Here is a 19356-nt window from a genome sequence, read left to right as displayed (position 1 = left end):
CTTACATCTACAGCTGGTAGGTACCTGACTAGGCTGTTAAAAGCACAATAACAAACGAAACGAACGATGTATTTGTTAAATTTAATATTTGTTTGTAATTAAAACAAAGCAAGTTAAACGATCTTATTTCAGAGTAATTTACAAATTAAGTATATTATGGACTGCAAGAGGGGTATCAGAACAATGAAAAGTGTGTAAACATTGAAAATCGTTCTCGTTTTAAGTCTGCTGCCCTCAATGATCTGATAATTGTACACATAGAGAAACCAGAAATGGAGGCAGTGGACTTCGAAAGAATGTGGATGTTTGGCACCAGGATAAGCCATGGATAACAGTTTTTTTAACATTGTATATTTGTATACTTTTGGTAAAATATGTAACTGCATTGTTGTTGTGCTTTCAATTATTTTTGCCTAGTGTTATTTTGATTCACTTAACATTGTTATATGTGACTTAAATGAAAATATAATGAAGTGACGACAAAAATTAAAAATAGATGCATGTTATATAAAATTTGTGTTTTAATAGCTCCAAAGAAGTCTAGTTTTGTAGTTTAGAACATGATCAAAAAATCGACACGCCTTAGGTTATGTTTCTAGCATGTAAGCTACATAAAATTTCTAAATAGTCAGAGAGGGAACATCAGAAATATTTTTCAACAAGTACACATGGTCCCTTCCGTACCAACCCCCTTCCGCGCTGTCTTGCCGCTGTGCCTGATCGAAATCCTGGGGAAATGCCTGATTATATATATATACATGTATTTCTTATAATTAGCCAGACCTTTTTCTGCCTATCTCACGGGTCCGATAGTCGGAGCCATTCCCAATGCCAAATATGCATATTTTTTTCCCAATTGTCAAAAAAAAAATCCAAATTAAAAAAAAAAAATATTTTTTTTTAGAAAGAAGTGTCTTATGACTTATGATTATTAGACTCTAGTACTCAAATTTTATTTTCTAAACACAACCTACAAAATATTACCATAATTTATATGATTTTTATCCAAAATGACTGGAAAACCCCCTGCCAAAATAATGCTTTTGTCGATGATAATTCTTCCCAATTTTCGATATTTCTCGACTCGAAAAATCCCAATTTTGCTTGGTACTATTTCCCAAAATGGACAGAAAAAGGCCTGTAAGCTTTAGGAGCCTTCCATTCTAGTACCCAAAAACAACAAAAAAAAAAAAAAAAAAAAATCCCTGTTTTTTTTCCAAGGAGACCCCAAACGGACTTTTTTTTGGGCCTAATAATCTGTTTCTTAACAACAAATTCATCCTTTTTACATTTTGTCTTTATATGCAGAAAATATACAAAAGCAACCTTTTATAGTTATGAACTTGAAGAAAAGAAATGTTGTTATGCATGTAAACAAGCAAAGCAATCTATTAAGGGAAAACAAACATAGTAAGTGAACATACATGATTCATGTAATAGAAATACCTTTGTAATTAGTTGGCATATTTACTGGATTGTTACAATTTAACCTTGGGTTATATGTTATGACTGCGTAACTTGGACTGGTTAACGAATTGTTGTTTGTATATTTCTTTATGTTTCTAGCATGTAAGCTACATAAAATTTCTAAATAGTCAGAGAGGGAACATCAGAAATATTTTTCAACATGTACGCATGTGAAAACATAAATGTAATCCATGTGTCCCACATACACAATCATACATGTAAAAAAGTAGCTTTGTAGTTAATTTACATATTTACTGGATTGTTACAATTTTACCTTGGGTTCTGTGTTATGTCTGCATAAATTGGACTATAAACTTACGCTGCGCCCATATTTCTTAACTTTTCTCCAATAAATTGGTCTAAAATTGCAACATGAGAAATCAAGGGGCATGAGAAATATTTATTTAACATGTGTGCATGTGAAGGCATAAATATTTGCAGCTGCATCTACATGCATCTCCATGCAATGGCTTCGATTCAGCAGAGAAGCTGTGCATTAAATAGGTTGGTATAAGGTAAGCGCTTTGGGGGCATTTGTTTGTAATGCAGTTCACCTTTTTTTACACTTGTTTTGTGATAGTAGTGGAAGACTCTGTGTAACAATGGCCAAGAGCAAGCTATGTTTCTGCCTTTAGTCAACAGGACACTTGTTATGGCAGGCTTATCTGACCTTCACAAGTGATGAAGAGTGGCAGGAACTTAAGTCTAGCAGGCCACCTTGGGCCATGGCTCTGGTATGTCAATAACAGCCCCAGTCCAGAGTGACACCAGGCAGTATTTGAACAAGATATTTGCTGTTGTATGAGAGACAATCTTAATCAATAGCTGTCAGAAAAAGTTACATCAATGAATCTCGCGGTCAAAGGATTGCTTATACAGTCAGGATTACCCCAATGCCAGACCGGAAGACAGTACTAACCAAATTGAACAGTACAGTCAATTTTAATGTTGCAATTCCCATCTTGTTGTTTTGAATGTTAAGCAGAAGTGGTGCAAACATAAGTAATGTTTTTTCGGCATAGCTTCTTAACCCAGATTTTCAACTAAAATAAACTTTTACAGAACGCCAGCAGACCCGAATAAATATGCTTATTCTATTTATTCCATTTCATGATTTGAGCATAATCCCCCAGAACATTGGCAACAGTTTCGCGTCTTTGTAGTATAAGATGCAGGTCTCAATACTAACTTTTTTCCACTAGCCCATTCGGGTTAGTAAATGCAGAACCTACTAGCCCTGACCAATCTTTCATGTGCCCTGACCCAATTATTATCAAAACATGTCTCCTTTTGAATATACTTTGCAATGTCCCTCCAGGATGAAACACTTAAAATTGAGGCTTGTGAAATTTACTACTGGCCTGTAAATTATTTCTTCTCATAGGCCAGTCTGGCCAGAAAATTGTGACGGACTTTTGTGATGTCTGATATCTGTTTCAACTATTTTTGAATCACTCTTTTTGAACAGAAATTAGAGGTACATTTACCAAAATTAAAGCTGAATGAACAAGAGATGTGTTTGTCAGAAACATAATGCCCCCTTTTGTGCCGTTTTGAAATAAAATTTCAATATATCATTTTGCAGGTTTAGAAATTATCTCCCTTACTTCCCTTAGATTGTATTTTTTGACTTTTGACCTTGAAGAATGACCCTGACCTTTCACCACTCAAAATGTGCAGCTTCATGAGATACACATGCATGCCAAATATCAAATTGCTATCTTCAATATTGCAAAAGTTATGGCCAAAGTTAAAAGTTTTCGGATGGACACACAGACAGACAAACGGACTGACAGTTCAACTGCTATATGCCACCCTACCGGGGGCATACAACTTAGAACTATGATAGTGTGTCATGCCAAAGAAGGAAACACTTTACAGAGTATGGCATAAGAGGTTGTGCAAATTTTACCCATTGCATCATTTAACTAAAGAGGAGGGCTGTCAAATGAATTAAGTAATTTTGATATTTTCTACAGTTCTAGTGACCCTGAACCTGGTATATTTATAATAGAAATGTTTAAGTTTCGTCAATAAAAAGATTTTCCAGCAAATTTTAAACAATGACTATATTTGATCATGACAACCCTGCCTTAAAGCGGGTATATACGATTTTTATATGTGCTGAATTGTAAAATATTTATACAAATATGTTATAATAACACACAATATGCAAGAAAAATGATACATTTAAGACAAATTTTATAAAATACAGCAAATACAAATTAGCGCCCCGAGCCGATTGTGACGAAGGTAATTCGTAATTATTTTCCTACAATAACCGATGCATTCGTCTTTTTAGTAAGTGTTCATGTGTCGTATGAATCGATATCGCTGCGGGAATTTCAAATGAACCGTTAAACTAAATTTAGATTCACATCGTACATGCATGATATACATGCTGGTGAATTCGGCTGTACAGCCTTTTTCGATTTCAGAATTAAATATCTGGCTTATTTAGCATTTTTCGACACATGTTTTTTTTAACTTTTATTTTAGTTTATATTGAAATATATGTATAATAAGTTTTTTACACATTTTATATTAATCAATAAATATTTGACAAGATCGTATATACCCGCTTTAAACTTGACGCTGCATTTAACAAAACAATTAAACAGTAAGAGTTCAATGTTTAATAACACCTACAGTTTTATTGACACAAGTTCATAACAGCAAAGTAACCAAATAAACATTGCAGTATATCACAGTTGGCTAACATCTGTTTGCCTTAGACTACAATCTTGGCAAACTATAAAGTGACCTTATAATGTCATCATTTACTTGTACAAACATTTGCTTTAACCAGGTCTACCGGTACTTGTGATACCACTGAGAAATGTTCTGTTGATGTTTGTGGTAAGACTTTACCTTTTTAAACAAGAAAATATTTCATAAACATTAGCAAGAGGACAAATATAATTCGCTGAAAATGAACAATAATGTGTTAAAGAAGAAGGCATACTTACCCATACACTAAATTTGACATTTTTATAGTTGACTGTTTCTACATTGAAGCCTACTGTGGGTATAGTAGTCACTGACTGGCCCAACTTGAGCTTATATAAAATAGCTGAGAAATGGTTAAGGAAGATACTGGAGTGCTATATATATCCCTGAAATCTTCATAACTAAAACAGATATCAAAACAGACACTTGATGCAAGAGACTCTCTGAACAGAGATTTAAAATTACGTCTGTTAAAATGATTACCTATTGTATTTATTGGACTGCATTACAGGACTAAAATCATGACGCACGTCATCGTAAACTTTCAACACATGCCATTGTTTATATACATAAACTTGATGACTAAACACTTAATATCAGATGCTTTTGCTACTTAAGTACACAAGTATTCACACAACAAATTGTATTTATACACAGCCTTCAATGATAAACTTTCTGATTATTTAAACTTGTGATGTGTGTTGGTAGCAAAAACAATCAAAGCGCTGAAGGCACTGAAGATGTTCGCTATTGCATAATTAACACGCAATTCATTTTTGAAAATCAATCGCAAGTTTGAAATGAACACACGCCATTCAACTTTATAAAGTGTGTGTCATAGCGCACGGGTCGAGTTTTGTGTGCACTTTTTATCATCCTTATTATTTCATAGAAATAACTAAGACAAAATAAAAGCAACATGCTTTTTGGAAGTTCTGAAAGCATAGAAAGTATGATGAAAATGGTAATGATAACTTAATATAAAGAAAATTTGCAGTCACCATCATATTAAAGGAATATTTTTTTTCTAATATCAAATGACTATCACACCAAGAATATAAATTCATAATGAAAGTTCCGTGTACAAAACTTTTGATTTTTTACACCATATACAAATTAAAAATATACAACAATCTTCGTATCTTGTATATGGAGGAATAAAAGTATATAAACATTGCTGTTTATGCTTTACTTATTACCCGAGCAGTTCACACGGTGTCAACAACGCTAACATAAACATAGGTATAGAGCACTAATGCGCTTTTAGGCGTAGCTGTTTCAGTTTTCATCTTAGTGACTTTTACATAACGCCAACAGACACGCATGAATATTTTCGAATATTTAATAAGCTGATTCGAGATACAACCTCTGAATTTTTGCTACATCACTGCGTATGTGCTCAATTCAAAGGATGTAGCACTGTTCAGTGTAAGGAATTCCGGACTACTCTCTGTATGCTCAAATGACACAAATTGTGGCCCTGTTACAATTACGCGTTACAATCCATCTCGCAGAATTTCACTTTCTCCTCCAAGACGAGAAAACAATCATTAGCGAAATAGTGTCAGCACGTCTGGAAATCATTCCTTAATGTGTGGATAGGCTGCCATTATTAACAAGTTTGCTATTTTCAATTCAATTTTTATATCAAAAAGCATTGTTCTTAAATGTGGCATTTTCAATTCGCAATGAGATTTGTAATGACCCTCGTCATGCGAAAATGGGTCTTATTCCATATGCGCCCATCATATAAATAGTCCACTCACCTATCCCTCCTTCTGGTAAGGAGAAACGTAACATATTGAGTGATTTTAAAGCGAACAGCATCGCCTATGGCCTGACTGCGCAAAAGCACATGTTGGGTTTAACAAACGCTTGCCGAAACGCATAAGACCCATTTTCGCATGACGGCGCTATTGACGTGTGATTTAAATGTGTCGAAAGAAAACTGCGTTTAAATAAAATATAAACATACGATGTATTTCGATAGTGAAGAAAGATACTCATAACAAGGCATATGAGGACACATATGAAGTGCTCTACCGTAGTATATTTTTTATTTACTCACACTAATGTGTGGTTTGACAATGCTAACACACATTTCATGCGGTGAATATGCAGCTTACAAGTGAAAAACACAACACAATAGTTTAACTTTTGTTTAATGGTATTTAATTATTTAGAAAAGTGAATTGCTAACTTTATTTCAAAGTCAGCGAATACGCCGACTACGTTTTTAAAAGACATTTATTGTTATAAATATATTTAATATAATATATTAAGTTGTTTTCGGTTTTAGCGATTAAAAAGCATTTTCGAGGTTGCCTATAGTATGCCTGTAGTAATTGATGAACTCATATCCAACTGTCTATGTATTGAGAACTGTGAATATAAACAAGCTTAACCTTCTACTAACCTTCTACTATTGCATTCGTATTATTATTATAAATTGTTTGTTATATTCGGGTTAAGCAATTATGAAACTTTTTTTTGTCTATCGTATCGCTGAAGTTATTGTTGAACTTATGTTCAACGTTTTATAATTTGAGAATATAAATAAGCGTCAACTTTTTCCCGAATCTCTCAATTTACGACCTGTACTACGTCATTGAGTTGTATGCGAGAGCGTAACCTATTGCGTTGTTATAACCCGTAACTTTCCTTTGTTTATCGACAGGCGCATCTATTAAGAGCCTCATATCATGAATGCCAAAACAACCGGGCAAAAGAACCACGTGACCAAATAGGACGCAAAACGCAAATACCATGCGACTACGACTTTTATTATGTAAGAACGCTCTGCAAATCCTTTGAAGTCGGAGCCTTGTGATTGCTATTACGTAAATAATTGACCTCTAACTGAAGTAAGCAAAGGAAACGCAGCACCTAATTGACCCATTCCTTCTATGTGCGAAGGCAGATTGAATTTTACTAATGTATGGTTTGCCTATTATAACACACATTATAATGCGGTAAATATGCGACTAACAAGTAAAAAACACTATAATTAAACTTTTGTTTTGAATTAAGTTATTTAGAAAACAAAATTCCAAACCTTATTTCAAAACAGCAAGACTACATTTTTTAGAGAATATTATTGTTATATTTAAATGTTTTTTAACAGTTTCAGCGATAATGAAACATCTGTGTATGTTGTCTATCGTATCCCTGTAATAATTGTTGAACTCGTGGTCAACGTATTATTAATTGAGACCTGTGAATATAAACAAGCGTAACCTTATACTACTGCGTTATTCTCACACGGACTCCCCTTTGTTTATCGCCAGCCTCAGATTTATGAATGAGCTGAGCGAAAATACTACGTCACGCACACGCAGCAGAAAGTGAACTATTTTAATCGTTCATAAACAATCTCCTCCGCGACACGTACAATACGATCATTGTTTATTGATTCTTTTCTATAAAACACCGTTCGAAAATATTGAATGTAACACGATATTAATATAATGTTTCCATTTGTGAATACACATAATTGGAGAACTCAAACCTCTTGCATAAATTATGCAACTCTTTCTTGCGCGGATACGCAAGCGGGTATTGGGTTAATCATACCTAGGCCGTATCGACCTGAATTTCACACTAAGCACTTTAGACGGGCGCTAAAGCGCCCATCTAAAAACAATATTGTCTCAATTATGTATAACAAAAACTTCATCTTATGGTCTCAGGTCAATCCTGTACAAATCAAACAAGACTATTGCCAAGCAATATAAGTCCCCTATCGGTGAAACTCCACCATTTTCAGCAAAACTTCTTGTCTATTTGTTGCCATAGCAACCAGAATTCTTGACTTAGGAACAAAATGAAATGGCGTGCATAATCTCCATATTGCCATCTATCCATGTTTCAAGTTTAATGAAAAAATATGAAGAACTTCTAAAGTTATCGCAGGATCCAGAGAAGTGTTACAGACAGAAAAAGCGCAAACCATAAGTCCCCTCCAGTTTCACTGGTAGGGGACAATAAGCCTATACATGAAGTAAAGCAAAGGTAAATGATGTGGTTGTACCCATTGAAAAATTTTATCATAGGGTTCAAAATAAAGGGCTATTGGACTACACCAATCCATCTTAAGAGACACTAATTCCCAAACTCAACAAACCAATTGATAACAAAACATTGTCAATCAAAAAGCTTCATATAGTTTTTTGCACGATTATTTACAACACTGCAACCATAACAATATGCATCGCTAAGTGAGGGGCAACAACTGACATTCCTTGACTGCTGATTATTCAGTCAGAAAAATCCGTTAGCTATTTGCTACATGTCATTAAGTGTGGTGAACATGTGCTCAGTGGTGACAGTACATGACCAGAGACCACCCCCTTCTTGACAGATGCAAATGTATCAATGGTCCTTAAGTACTATGTATGACATACCAGTGCTTGTTACAGTCTTTAGTTTAGTTATACAAATGTATCAATGGTCCTTAAGTACTATGTATGACATACCAGTGCTTGTTACAGCCTTTAGTTCTATCACACAGATAATAACAAAAAAATGAACAATTATCAACCCTTGTTCAGACTATTTATATAATTTCTTATCTTGGACATTCAATTAAATGCTAAATGTATTCAGTGACTCACGCCTCTACTGCAATATTACCAGTTATGGTAATGAAAAGGGAATAACATTGGAACTGCAATATTACAACTTTCTTTTCTTAGTTTTAAGTGTGTGATATTATAACAGAAATAATGTTTAAGACAGTGAAACAACAGTCTAGGAAATCAATGTGGATAAAAAGCTAAATTTCTCACGTGTAATCTCTCCATAAGCCCTTTGGTGATATAAAATAACCACATATCTGTCATTGTGGCCAAAATAGACTTGAAGCAAATAGATCCCTCATCAGAGAGTAATTCAACAACAAGAAACCATGTGGGAGAGTATAATCTTGCATCACAAAAACCGACAAGCCTTCCCTCTCCTCAATATAAAATTAAGCTGTTGATATCTAGAGATAATCAGTGTTTCAATTACCTTAAAATTTTAATCACCATTTGTCTATCAAAGCCATGTTACACCTGCCTGTGCATAAAATGAACAAATTAGGGCAAGAGTAATGGAGTGGCTAATCAAGTTCCAATTAAAGATGAAATACATAGGCTCACTTTCATTTTCAAAAAAACTGTATTATATCCTCAGATGAAATATAATGTTAAACTATTTACTTTCAGTAGCTCTTTCACCTGCATGTTTCATATGGTAATTTTAAGTGTTTTTTTTTCACCATTTTGGGAATGGGGCCAGGTCCCTTTGGGTTGGAAAAATCTTAGGCATTTTGACTAAAATTGGGAATTTAGTGTTGTTGCTTTTCTAAACCTAGGGCTTTGTCACAGAAGTGACGTATATACCCCCACATGCTGCATTGACACAGACTATTTTGCATTCTGTCTTCACAAAACAAGAGAAGCTAATTTATGGCGATTTTTAAGAATTATTATGCCGTTATCATTTATGGCCATTTTGACCTTCGAATTCTTGAATTCTTTCGCATGACACGCCATCCAATGACTGTGAACAAAGTAAATGTACAGAGTCATTTTAAAATCTCACAATGAATGACATAGTTATGGCCCGTTCAAGATTTTTTAATGCCATTTTTGACCTTTGAACTCAAAGTGTGACCTTGACCTTGGAGATATCAACATAATTCTTTCGTGTGACACATCGTCCAATGATGGTGAACGAGTGATTTTAAAATCTCACAATGAACGACATAGTTATGGCCCGGACAAGCTCATTAATGGCCATTTTTGACCGTTGAACTCAGTGTGACCTTGACCTTGGAGATATCGACTTAATGTTTTCGCGCCACACCGTCCAATGATTGTGAACAAATGTGCCAAATGATTTTAAAATCTCACAATGAACAACATAGTTATGGCCCGGACAAGCTAATTTATGGCCATTTTTTTACCTTTGAACTCTAAGTGTGACCTTGACCTTGGAGATATCCACGTAATTCTTTCGTGCAACACACTGTCCAATGATGATGAACAAAGGTGCCAAATTATTTTAAAAGTCTTACAATGAAAAACATAGTTATGGCCCGGACAAGCTCCTTTATGGCCATTTTTGACCTTTGAACTCAAAGTGTGACCTTGATCTTGAACTTTGAACTCTAAGTGTGACCTTGACCTTGGAGATATCCACGTAATTCTTTCGTGCAACACACTGTCCAATGATGATGAACAAATGTGCCGAATTATTTTAAAAGTCTTACAATGAAAAACATAGTTATGGCCCGGACAAGCTCCTTTATGGCCATTTTTGACCTTTGAACACAAAGTGTGACCTTGATCTTGGAGATATCGACGTAATACTTTCGCGCGACACACCGTCTAATGATGGTGAACAAATGTACCAAGTCAATTTAAAATCTAACAACAAGAGCAGCGCCTTGCGGGTGTAGACCGCTCATCTATTTTCTTTTTAAAGGTGAAAGGACTCTCATTTTCAATCACAAAGGAGGGGTGGAGTGAAGAGGGGTGTATAGTGTGGGGGCGTGGACATTTATTACATCACCATCACCGTGCGATGGCAGGAAGGACGGTATTTCAAATATAAAACAAGAGCACCGCCTTGCGGGTGCAAACCGCTCATCTATTTTCTTTTAAAGGTGAAGGGACTCTCAAATTCAATCACAAAGGAGGGAGGGGTGGAGTGAAGAGGGGTGTATAGTGTGGGGGTGTGGACATTTATTACATTATCTTCCCAAAATGCAAAAAAAAATTCGGGGGTGGGGGGGGGGGGGGGGGTGGGTGGGGGAGGGGGGGGTGGAGGGGATTCTTGGGTGCAATGGTTGGACGGTATTTAAAAAAAAAAAAATATATAAATAAATATTTGTGTTTTTTAACCGTTTCAAAAAAAAATAAGTTTGGTGGGGGTGGGGTGGGGGGTATAGTGTGAGGGTGTGGTGATCATTTGTGAGATGATCTTAAAAAAATAAATATTTGGGGGGGGATTCGGGGGGAGGGGGGGGGGGGGCACGGGGGATGATTTGGGTGGAGTCTATTGTCTATTGTGGTATGTCAGGTAAGAGAAGTTTTGTCAAAGTATCAATCAAATCTAATCATAATTAAAGAAGTTATGGCAATTTTAGCAAAATGTAATAATTTGACCTTGAGAGTCAAGGTCATTCGAAGGTCAAGGTAAAATTCAACTTGCCAGGTACAGTAACCTCATGATAGCATGAAAGTATTTGAAGTTTGAAAGCAATAGCCTTGATACTTTAGAAGTAAATTGGATCGAAACACAAAATTTAACTATATATTCAAAGTTACTTAGTCAAAAAAGGGCCATAATTCCGTAAAAATGACAACCAGAGTTATGCAACTTGTCCTTTTACTGTACCCTTATGATAGTTTGCGAGTGTTCCAAGTATGAAAGCAATATCTATGATACTTTAGTTAAGTTGACAAAAAAGCAAAACTTAACCAAATTTTTAATTTTCTAAGTATAAAGGGCCCATAATTCCGTCCAAATGCCAGTCAGAGTTACATAACTTTACCTGCACAGTCCCCTTATGATAGTTAATAAGTGTTGCAAGTATGAAAGCAATAGCTTTGATACTTTAGGAATAAAGTGGACCTAAACACAAAACTTAACCAAATTTTCAATTTTCTAAGAATAAAAAGGGCACATAATTCTGTCAAAATGCCAGTCAGAGTTACATAACTTTGCCTGCCCAGTCCCCTCATGATAGTAAGTAAGTGTACCAAGTTTGAATGCTATAGCATTGATACTTTCTGAGAAAAGTGGACCTAAACACACAACTTTTAACCAAAATTTTCAATTTTCTAAGTATAAAAAGGGCACATAAATTCTGTCAAAATGCACGCCAGAGTTATCTAACTTTGCCTGCCCAGTCCCCTCATGATAGAAAGTAAGTGTACCAAGTTTGAATGCAATAGCATTGATACTTTCTGAGAAAAGTGGACCTAAACGCAAAACTTAACCGGACGCCGACGCCAATGCCGACGCCAAGGTGATGACAATAGCTCATTTTTTTTTTCAAAAAAATAGATGAGCTTACAAGAGCACTGCAAAACAGGTGCCACGCTCGGCTGCGGGTGCAGTTTTGAATAAATGAATGCTTGTCAGAATTTTTTTAGAGGTCACAGTGACCTTGACCTTTGACCTAGTGACCCAAAAATGGGTGTGGCATGTAGAGCTAGTCAAGGTGCAGCTACATACGAAGTTTCAAAGTTGAAGCACTTTGATTTTAGAGGCAATGTTCAAAACCTTGACAAAATGTAAAGGCTTAAGCACAGCGCCCTGACACTACTTTGGGGGAAGGGGTCCGCAGCCCTTAGGAGGGGGAATTTTTTGTAAATGGGGGAATTTTTATAAAACAAGGGCTGTTTGTAAAACATGCATGCCATCCATATGGGCTCTCCGTTGTAGTGACAGCCATTGTGTGAATATGTTTTTTGTCACTGTGACCTTGACCTTTGACCTAGTGACCTGAAAATCAATAGGGGTCATCAGCCAGTCATGATCAATTTACCTATGCAGTTTCATGATCCTAGCCATAAGCGTTCTTGAATTATCATCCGGAAACCATTTTACTATTTCGGGTCACCATGACCTTGACCTTTGACCTAGTGATCTGAAAATCAATAGGGGTCATCTGCATCTCATGATCAATCTACCTATCAAGTTTCATGATCCCAGGAATAAGCGTTGTTCAGTTATCATCCGGAAACCATTTTACTATTTCGGGTCACCGTGAACTTGACCTTTGACCTAGTGACCTCAAAATCGATAGGGGTCATCTGCGAGTCATGATCAATGTACCTATGAAGTTTCATGATCCTAGGCATAAGTGTTCTTGAGTTATCATCCCAAAACCATTTTACTCTTTCGGGTCACCATGACCTTGACCTTTGACCTAGTGACCTCAAAATCAATAAAGGTCATCTGCAAGTCATGATCAATGTACCTATGAAGTTTCATGATCGTAGCCATAAGCGTTCTTGAGTAATCATCCGAAAACCATTTTACCTTTTCAGGTCACAGTGACCTTGACCGTTGATATAGTGACCTGAAAATCAATAGGGGTCAACTGCGAGTCATGATCAATCTACCTATGAAGTTTCATGATCCTAGGCATAAGCGTTCTTGAGTTATCATCCAGAAACCATTTTACTATTTCGGGTCACCGTGACCTTGACTTTTGACCTGAAAATCAATAGGGGTCATCTGCGAGTCATGATCAATGTACCTATGAAGTTTCATGATTTTAGGCATAAGCGTTCTTGAGTTATCATCCGGAAACCATTTTACTATTTTGGGTCAACGTGACCTTGACCTTTGACCTAGTGACCTCAAAATCAATAGGGGTCATCTGCGAGTCATGATCAATCCACCTATCAAGTTTCATGATCCTAGGCATAAGCGTTCTTGAGTTATCATCCGGAAACCATTTTACTATTTCGGGTCACTGTGACCTTGACCTTTGACCTAGTGACCTGAAAATCAATAGGGGTCATCTGCCAGTCATGATCAATCTAACTATCAAGTTTCATGATCCTAGGCTTAAGCATTCTTGAGTTATCATCCGGAAACCATTTTACTATTTCGGGTCACTGTGACCTTGACCATTGACCTAGTGACCTCAAAATCAATAGGGGTCATCTGAGAGTCATGATCAATGTACCTATGAAGTTTCATGATCCTAGGCCCAAGCCTTCTTGAGTTATCATCCGGAAACCACCTGGTGGACGGACCGACAGACCGACCGACGGACATGTGCAAAGCAATATACCCCCTCTTCTTCGAAGGGGGGCATAAAAAACAACAACTGTGTTTAACTGTTATAAACATATATTTTTATATATGTGACTGTCTATAGGACAGAAAGGTGGACTTTTACTCAATCTTATGACTATATAACAGTAATCTAAACTAGAAATGGCGCGGCAGAGGCCGACGCGTATCCCCACGCCGAATGTTTGACCTAGGTGTGCCCCAGGGTTGGTAATGGGGCCATGCATAGCTGAGATTGACCGTATTGTCATAAGAGAAGTTCATCATCAATTAGAAGTGAATTGGTGTAGAAATGAAGAAGTTATAGTAAAAGGCAATTTTGGGTGGGTGTGACATATGTGGGCAGGGCGCCCCAGGGTTGGTAATGGGGCCATGCATAGTTGAGATTGACCGTATTGTCATAAGAGAGGTTCAGTATCAATTTGAAGTGAATCGGTGTAGAAATGAAGAAATTATAGTAAAAGGCAATTTTGGGTGGGTGTGGTCTATGTGGGCGGGGCGCCCCAGGGTTGGTAATGGGGCCATGCATAGTTGAGATTGACTGTATTGTCATAAGAGAAGTTCAATATCAATTTGAAGTGAATCGGTGTAGAAATGAAGAAATTATAGTAAAGGCAATTTTGGGTGGGTGTGGTCTATGTGGGCGGGGCCCCAGGGTTGGTTATGGGAACATGCATAGTTGAGATTGACCCTAATGTCATAAGAGAAGTTCAGTATCAATTTGAAGTGAATCCGTGTAGAAATGAAAAAATTATAGTAAATGGAATTTTTTGGTGGGTGTGGCCTATGTGGGAGGGCGCCCCAGGGTTGGGATTGGGGCCATGCATAGTTGAGATTGACCCTAATGTCATAACAAAAGTTCAGTATCAATTTGAAGTGAATCCGTGTAGAAATGAAAAAATTATAGTAAATGGAAATTTTTGGTGGGTGTGGCCTATGTGGGTGGGGCGCCCCAGGGTTGGGAATGGGGCCATGCATGGTTGAGATTGACTGTATTGTCATAGGTGAGGTCCAGTATCAATTTGAAGTGAATCGGTGTAGAAATAAAGAAGTAAATGTAAAATAACCTAAAAAAATGAGTGATAATTTCTGACGCGGCCCCACCCCAACCCCTATAACTTTTGACCCAGGGGTCAGATCAAAATTCCAAATAGTGCACCGTCGCACATATGCTCATAGCTACCATGTGTGTAAATTTCAAGGTTCTAGTGCTTTTAGTGTAGGAGGAGATAGTGGCCAGGACGGACAGACGGACGGACAGACGGACGGACGGCGGAGATCACCACAATATCCCCACCTTTTTTTCAAAAAGCGTGGGGATAATTAAATGTGGGTTGGTTGGTAGGCTTTTTTTTCTTACCACAACACTTAATTGAATATTTAACTCAATGAGAATGTCATTATTTTCAGGTACATTGTATCAGCAGTGTGAAATGCATGACAACATAGCATCTAACTTTCAGATATAGTTCTTAATAAGAAAATGTTCTATCCAGGTTGTCTTTCTCTGTAAATTATTGTACAAATAAATATTCTTTGAAAACTTGAATAAAGCATTTATTGACTAGAATAAATGTGAATGAAACAAAACATTAACAAAAATAACAGTTCTGATATTCAGACGCTTTCCACAGTTGTGTAAATTTCGGACATAAAATTCAGACGCGGATTTTGTAACAGAAAAAGCTTTTGTCTATATCTGTAAATTACTGTACAAATAAATATTCTTTGAAAACTGAAGACTGCATTTTGAATAAAGCATTTATTGATTAGAATAAATGTCAATGAAACAAAACATTAATAACAGTTCTGAACGATTCAGACGCTTTCCGCAGTTGCGTAAATTTGGGACATAAAATTCGGACGCGCATTTTATAACAGAAAAAACTTTTAAAACGGCGGTTGAAAAACAGGGTCGGTCGGGTAACCGGAAACAATACTTCTTTCTCGTTAGGACTATATTGGAGTCAATTTTCAACTATAAATCAGCGATTTTTTAAATATTTTATGTTACATTTTCTGAGAGGGAAAAAAATCAGTTTTTTGGGGAAACAAATATACTTTTCAGGTGGGGGACTGCAGCCAAAATTCGGCGGCAGATTACATAGATTGACGGCCCTGTAGAACAAAGCGGACGACACAACGACAGGCACGCCGAGCTGGCTATGACAATACCTGGGGTTTTCTCCGAAAACAGCCGAGCTAAAAACTTATAAATTTATAACTTTTTTACTGAAAACAGTTGATAATTTTAAAACAGTGGCAGGCTTTGAATTAAAAAGAGCATAAAGAATGTAAAATTGAATTTAGATAAGATTGGACGGATATAAACAGTTTCAGCATGGGCCATGTTATCTATAGCTTGACCGGATATATCCTCTTGCATAATTGCAATAGTAAATTGTACACATAGAAGGGCAATTAGACTGGAACTGGATCAATTGCATCAGTAAGGTGCTATTTGGCATCAAAAATGTGAATCTATTATGAAAATTGTATTCAACTGCTCAAGTATAGATTAAAAGGGCAGGACAGGGCCTCGGAACAACAGGGCGGGGCTTTTGAGTGGCAACGCAGAGCACCCTTCCATTTAGACCTAGCTGGAGAACTGAAGCGCTATCGCACCACTGTGCTCCCTCTGACACAACACCAGTGGAATATTGAGGTAAAATATATCAGCATAAAGTCAACCAATTCAATAATGTGTCCATTCAAAATTAATCAACAGTTCATTTTAACTGATATTATCTGATTCTGATTGTTTCAGAAAAGGATACTAGTTTTTCCTGCTGCATCTAATCCCAGCATCAAAATCCGCATTTCTTTATTTCCAAATATTTTGGACAGTAGCTTCCCCATGGTGGCTTTATTATCTGTCTATCACAATATGACAACCTGTAAAGAAACAATGAAAATCTTATTCACGTAAAATAATAATTTCAGAGCAAACATACACTGCGCGACCCGTGATTTTTGCCGCGATTCTCGCATCACCGCAATTGATGCAATGTGACAAATCCCGGTGATTCCGAGCGACAAGAAATTTGGGTGATGCCTCGGCAACTCCACGGTGACCGTTGGCGATGTATCTCGCTGTTACACAATCACGCCTAATCACCGCGAACCGCTGTGGTTCACCTTTTTAAGCAATTTTCTTTGAGGGTTACACTAACATGTACATGTAACATATATGTATACACTTACATTACACATTGCAATAATAAAGCTTTTGTTGTTGTTGGTATACAATGGGCGTATTAGCTAAAATACTCCCATTCCGACATGAACTTGATGAAGCAATGTCGGAAGCTTTATCGGCTGCAAATTAATATAACAGCGCAGAATGATCATGCAATAATTGTTGAACATAACATGTAAACATTATTTAACTTATTGCATTAGAAGAATGTTTATTAAAACTTACAAGCAATAATATTCCAGGCCCGAATATACTACCACTGTTCAAATTCCATATTGTTGCCATATACATCTAGCACTGTGTAAATTGAAAGTTGCATAGTGTTTCGTCATTGGTCGGTTATAAATACCTTGTTTCTCTTTACATGGCATTTGATTAAGACGAAACTAATAATTTGATAATTAACGGGGAATATGATATCCATTTAAACTTTGATCTTACCGTGTGTGTTTATTGACATTATTAATTATGTTAAGACTTATTTTTGCATTTCATTAAGAATTACAACGTGTAGCCCTTTTGTTAACAGTGTTTAGCAAAATATTCGCGCCTTTAGACACGGAAAATTGTTTACGTGACACTTTCATTTAAAGGTTAAATGTAATCGGTAGATTACGTCTAATTATTTGGACTAAATTATGCGATACTTATTTATTTTATTTTCAAGCTCCAATGCGGATAACTTGTGTTACTCGCGTTACTTTCCGAGCGTTGTACATACATTCACAATGCTTGATATGCCAGAAATACATTACTGTTCTATTTTTAAGTATATGTTATTATGACATCGTGTTTTATAATATGTTGTTATTACATCATTGTCTATATATTAAAGCCATTAAACATTGTGTTTGTTTTGATGAAAAAAACGAGTATATCAACGTAGCACTTAGCGTTCGCAGAGTTCAATAAATTTGATGATGATGTGTATACCGGTAATGTGCATGCATTTCTCTGGGTTTTCACGCCCTAAACAAAAAAAAACTCAACATTTGATTATTTATTAAATTGTGTACTGTCCAGCGGGTGATAGTGTTTGTTCTAGTGTCTTATTGGCACTCTTTGTAGGTGTACAAACTGTGAAAACATGTGACAATCACAGAAACAACAGGATGGCGCTGCCAATTAAGTGCGAGAATGGATCAAAGAGCATTGACAAGAAGGGACAAAATTGTCACAAAACCAGGTTTTCATTGTGAAAAAAATTCTGATAAAGGGAGAAAACTCAAACTGAACAAACAAAATTAACCCCCTTTGTAATTTTTTTTTTTTTAATCTATTTTTAGTCGTGGCGACCTTGACATTGGAGATATTGACGTGATTCTTTCGTGCGACACACCGTCCCATGATGGTGAACAAATGTGCCAAATGATTTTAAAATCTCACAATGAATGACATAGTTATGGCCAGGACAAGCTCATTTATGGCCATTTTTGACCTTTGAACTCAAAGTGTGACCTTGACCTTGGAGATATCGACGTAATTATTTCGCGCGACACACCATCCAATAATGGTGGACAAATGTGCCAAATGATTTTAAAATCTGACAATGAACGACATAGTTATGGCCCGGACAAGCTTGTTCCGCCCGCCCGCCCGCATTCGCCAATCTAATAACCAGTTTTTTCCTTCGGAAAACCTGGTTAAAACAAGAGCACCGCCTTGCGGGTGCAGACCGCTCATCTATTTTCTTTTTAAAGGTGAAGGGACTCTCATTTTCAATCACAAAGGAGGGAGGAGTGGAGTGAAGAAGTTGTATAGTGTGGGGTTGTGGACATTTATTACATTATCTTCCAAAAAAAGCGAAAAAAAAAAAAAAAAAAAAAAATCGGGGGGGGGGGGGGGGGGGGGGGGGGGGGGGGGGTGGGGGGGGGGGGGGGGGGGGGGGGGGGGGGGGGGGGGGGGGGGGGTTTTTGGGTGCGATGGTTGGACGGTATTTCAAACATAACCGTTTTAAAAAAAAAAATGGGGGGGGGTATAGTGTGAGGGTGTGGTGATAATTGTGAGATGATCTTAAAAAAAAAAAAAAAAAAAAAAAAAAAAAAAAATCAAAAAAAAAATTGGGGGGGGGGGGGGGTGGGGGGGATGGGGGGGGGGGGTATAGTGTGAGGGTGTGGTGGTCATTTGTGAGATGATCTTAAAAAAAAAAAAAAAAA

General features: G+C 36.8%; 1 protein-coding gene and 1 long non-coding RNA gene across 3 annotated transcripts in view; one reads left to right on the top strand and one right to left on the bottom strand.

The window, feature by feature from the left end:
- The window catches only part of LOC127870774 (ADP-ribosylation factor 6), a 44884-nt gene that overhangs the window by 18366 nt on the left and 7162 nt on the right, over positions 1–19356 (bottom strand). The window contains exons 2-3 of one of the 2 annotated variants that reach the window (XM_052413251.1): positions 16779–16896; positions 4437–4540 (exon numbers count right to left, since the gene is read on the bottom strand). In XM_052413251.1, coding sequence (XP_052269211.1) covers positions 4437–4540; positions 16779–16860 — 186 coding nt within the window. In that variant the 5' untranslated portion in view covers positions 16861–16896. Of the gene's footprint in view, positions 1–4436; positions 4541–8984; positions 9015–16778; positions 16897–19356 lie in introns of those variants that run through there. The other variant, XM_052413259.1, reaches the window with a different exon arrangement.
- LOC127870824 (uncharacterized) lies at positions 4228–17938 on the top strand. The gene is made up of 3 exons (XR_008044942.1): positions 4228–4326; positions 16070–16666; positions 16945–17938. It is a non-coding gene; the product is annotated as an uncharacterized LOC127870824 (long non-coding RNA).

The sequence above is a fragment of the Dreissena polymorpha genome, chromosome 1 (genome assembly GCF_020536995.1).
Source record: "Dreissena polymorpha isolate Duluth1 chromosome 1, UMN_Dpol_1.0, whole genome shotgun sequence".
NCBI lineage: Eukaryota > Metazoa > Mollusca > Bivalvia > Myida > Dreissenidae > Dreissena > Dreissena polymorpha.
Note: the sequence above shows the minus strand (reverse complement) of the source record. Positions and strands in the feature narration are given on the sequence as shown.